General features: G+C 33.8%; 1 protein-coding gene across 1 annotated transcript; it reads right to left on the bottom strand.

Annotated features, from left to right (window-relative positions):
* Positions 1–346: 346 nt before the first annotated feature.
* LOC136091579 (uncharacterized) lies at positions 347–1,605 on the bottom strand. Its single transcript, XM_065819272.1, has one exon. It carries the CDS (start codon positions 1,535–1,537, stop codon positions 455–457), a length of 1,083 nt encoding a protein of 360 aa, XP_065675344.1. The 5' UTR covers positions 1,538–1,605; the 3' UTR covers positions 347–454.
* Between the last annotated feature and the right edge of the window lie 410 nt (positions 1,606–2,015).

Here is a 2,015-nt window from a genome sequence, read left to right as displayed (position 1 = left end):
TTTATCAAATGTGTCTAAATAAACTAGTAAATCAAAAAAAAATTCTTTTTTCAAATCAATGCTTTATGCAAGCAGAATTCTATTGGGCCTAGAAATACTTTTTTTTTTATCTTTTGTAGAAGGAAAAATTACTGTCACGTTTTTAAATTTTTTTTATTAATTCAGTGTTCTTTTAAAATCTTAAAATTTTTGTAGAAGGAAAAATTACTATTATATTTTTATAAAATTTATTAAATTAACAGTAATAATTTAAATCTTTTGTAGAAGGGAAAATTTCATACAAAAAATTTTTACAATTAATTTTGGCAAAAGATAGATCTATCTAACGATATATCTTTTGGACCTTACATTTTATAGTGCGATCCGAGAGCACTTTGTCAGTTTGTCAAGTCGGTGAATGTTGATATTGTTGTTGGCATATGTCTTATTCGGTTGCACTTCTTCATGTACTCATTCATGGAATCGATCTCAGTCTTTCCATCTCAGCCAAAGCGTCGTTGTTGCAAGGTTTCTTTCCAGTTAGCTTGGCACAGTCTAATTCCTGTATCTGTAGGCCATCCAGAGATCTCACTCGACTTAGTGCAACATATGCCTGACCTTCTGCGAACAAATCAGATCCTAGGTCAATCACTGCATAGTTTACTGTACTGCTTTGCATCTTGTGTACAGTTGAAGCCCACGATAGCACTATAGGTAGCATTCTTCTCTCGATTGTTCCGGCATTTCGTTTCGCTTGGAATTGCTTCGATATCGGCTCAATGATGTGTATACCGTCTCTACCGAAGTCAATTCTTATTGATGGTACATCTGTTGCATGTGTTTGCGCTCTTCGGAAGTAGGGCCATATAATTTCTATGATGAAGCCAATTACACCGTTGACTAAGCCCTTGGAGATATCGATGTTGGATCTCAGAATGACCTTTGCACCTACGAATATCTCTAGCTCTCTTGGAAGGGCAGCTGTCTTATTGATGTCGGTAGGAGTTATCTTGTCATAGTCGATGTTGTTATCTGGACCATCCACAAGTCTGTCCTGAGCTCTGATCTTATATATTTTAGTGTTCTTTGCTTTGAAATGTGCCAGGACAGCTTGATTATGTTCATCGACTTTCTTGTTAGTCGGGTATATGCGCAGCGCTTTCTCTACAGAGAATTCAGCATTGGCTTCTGTGGTGACTTTCTTCATTAGGATGTCCATATGTCGTTCTCGAAGTTCACCAACCCGTAGAGCATTCAGGACTTCGATGAATGTTGTATCGCCTTGTTGTCTCATGTTCTGAGTCAATTCTATCAGTGTGAACAGGCGCCATAGGTGTGTAGCAGGTATCATTCTATCAGGCTGATTAAACACTTGCTTTCCTCTTACTGGTGGCAAATGCATCAGGTCTCCGAACAGTAGGACGTTTATTCCGCCGAATAGATCATTACTGTTCTTCAGTTGCTTCAGCAGTGAGTTAATCATACAGAGCATTTCATAGGGAACCATCGATATTTCATCTATGAAGAAGAACTCGGTGTCTTTCCATTGCTGTCGCATAACTCGTAGGAAGTTTTCGTTTTTCCTTTTCCAATCATCTTTTCCGTTGTGTAGCGGTTTCAGTCGTCATAGGTTTAGCAGGCCGGTTGTTTGTTTTGTTTTTCATATGTGTACCCACGAGTATGGCGGTAATTGACGGTCCATCCTCCGAGTGACCCCTTATATAACAGAAGGTATATATATAAATAAATATATATATAGAGTAAAAAATATATATAAAGTAAATATATATATAAATTATAAGTATATAATATATAAGTAAATTAATATATAAAGTAAAAATATATAAATAAAGTAAAAAACACACACACACACACATATATATATATATATATATAAATATATATATATATATATATATATATATATATATATATATATATATATATATTTATATAAATTATATAAATATATATATAGAAAGTAAAATATATATATAGAAAGTAAAAAACATATATATATATAGAAAGTAACCTTA

The sequence above is a fragment of the Hydra vulgaris genome, chromosome 15 (assembly GCF_038396675.1).
Source record: "Hydra vulgaris chromosome 15, alternate assembly HydraT2T_AEP".
NCBI classification, from domain to species: domain Eukaryota; kingdom Metazoa; phylum Cnidaria; class Hydrozoa; order Anthoathecata; family Hydridae; genus Hydra; species Hydra vulgaris.
This window is presented reverse-complemented; position numbering and strand designations above follow the sequence as displayed.

Coding starts and splice junctions, on each gene's coding strand:
- LOC136091579 (XM_065819272.1), bottom strand. CDS start 1,537: ATGCGACAGCAATGGAAAGACACCGAGTTCTTCTTCATAGATGAAATA.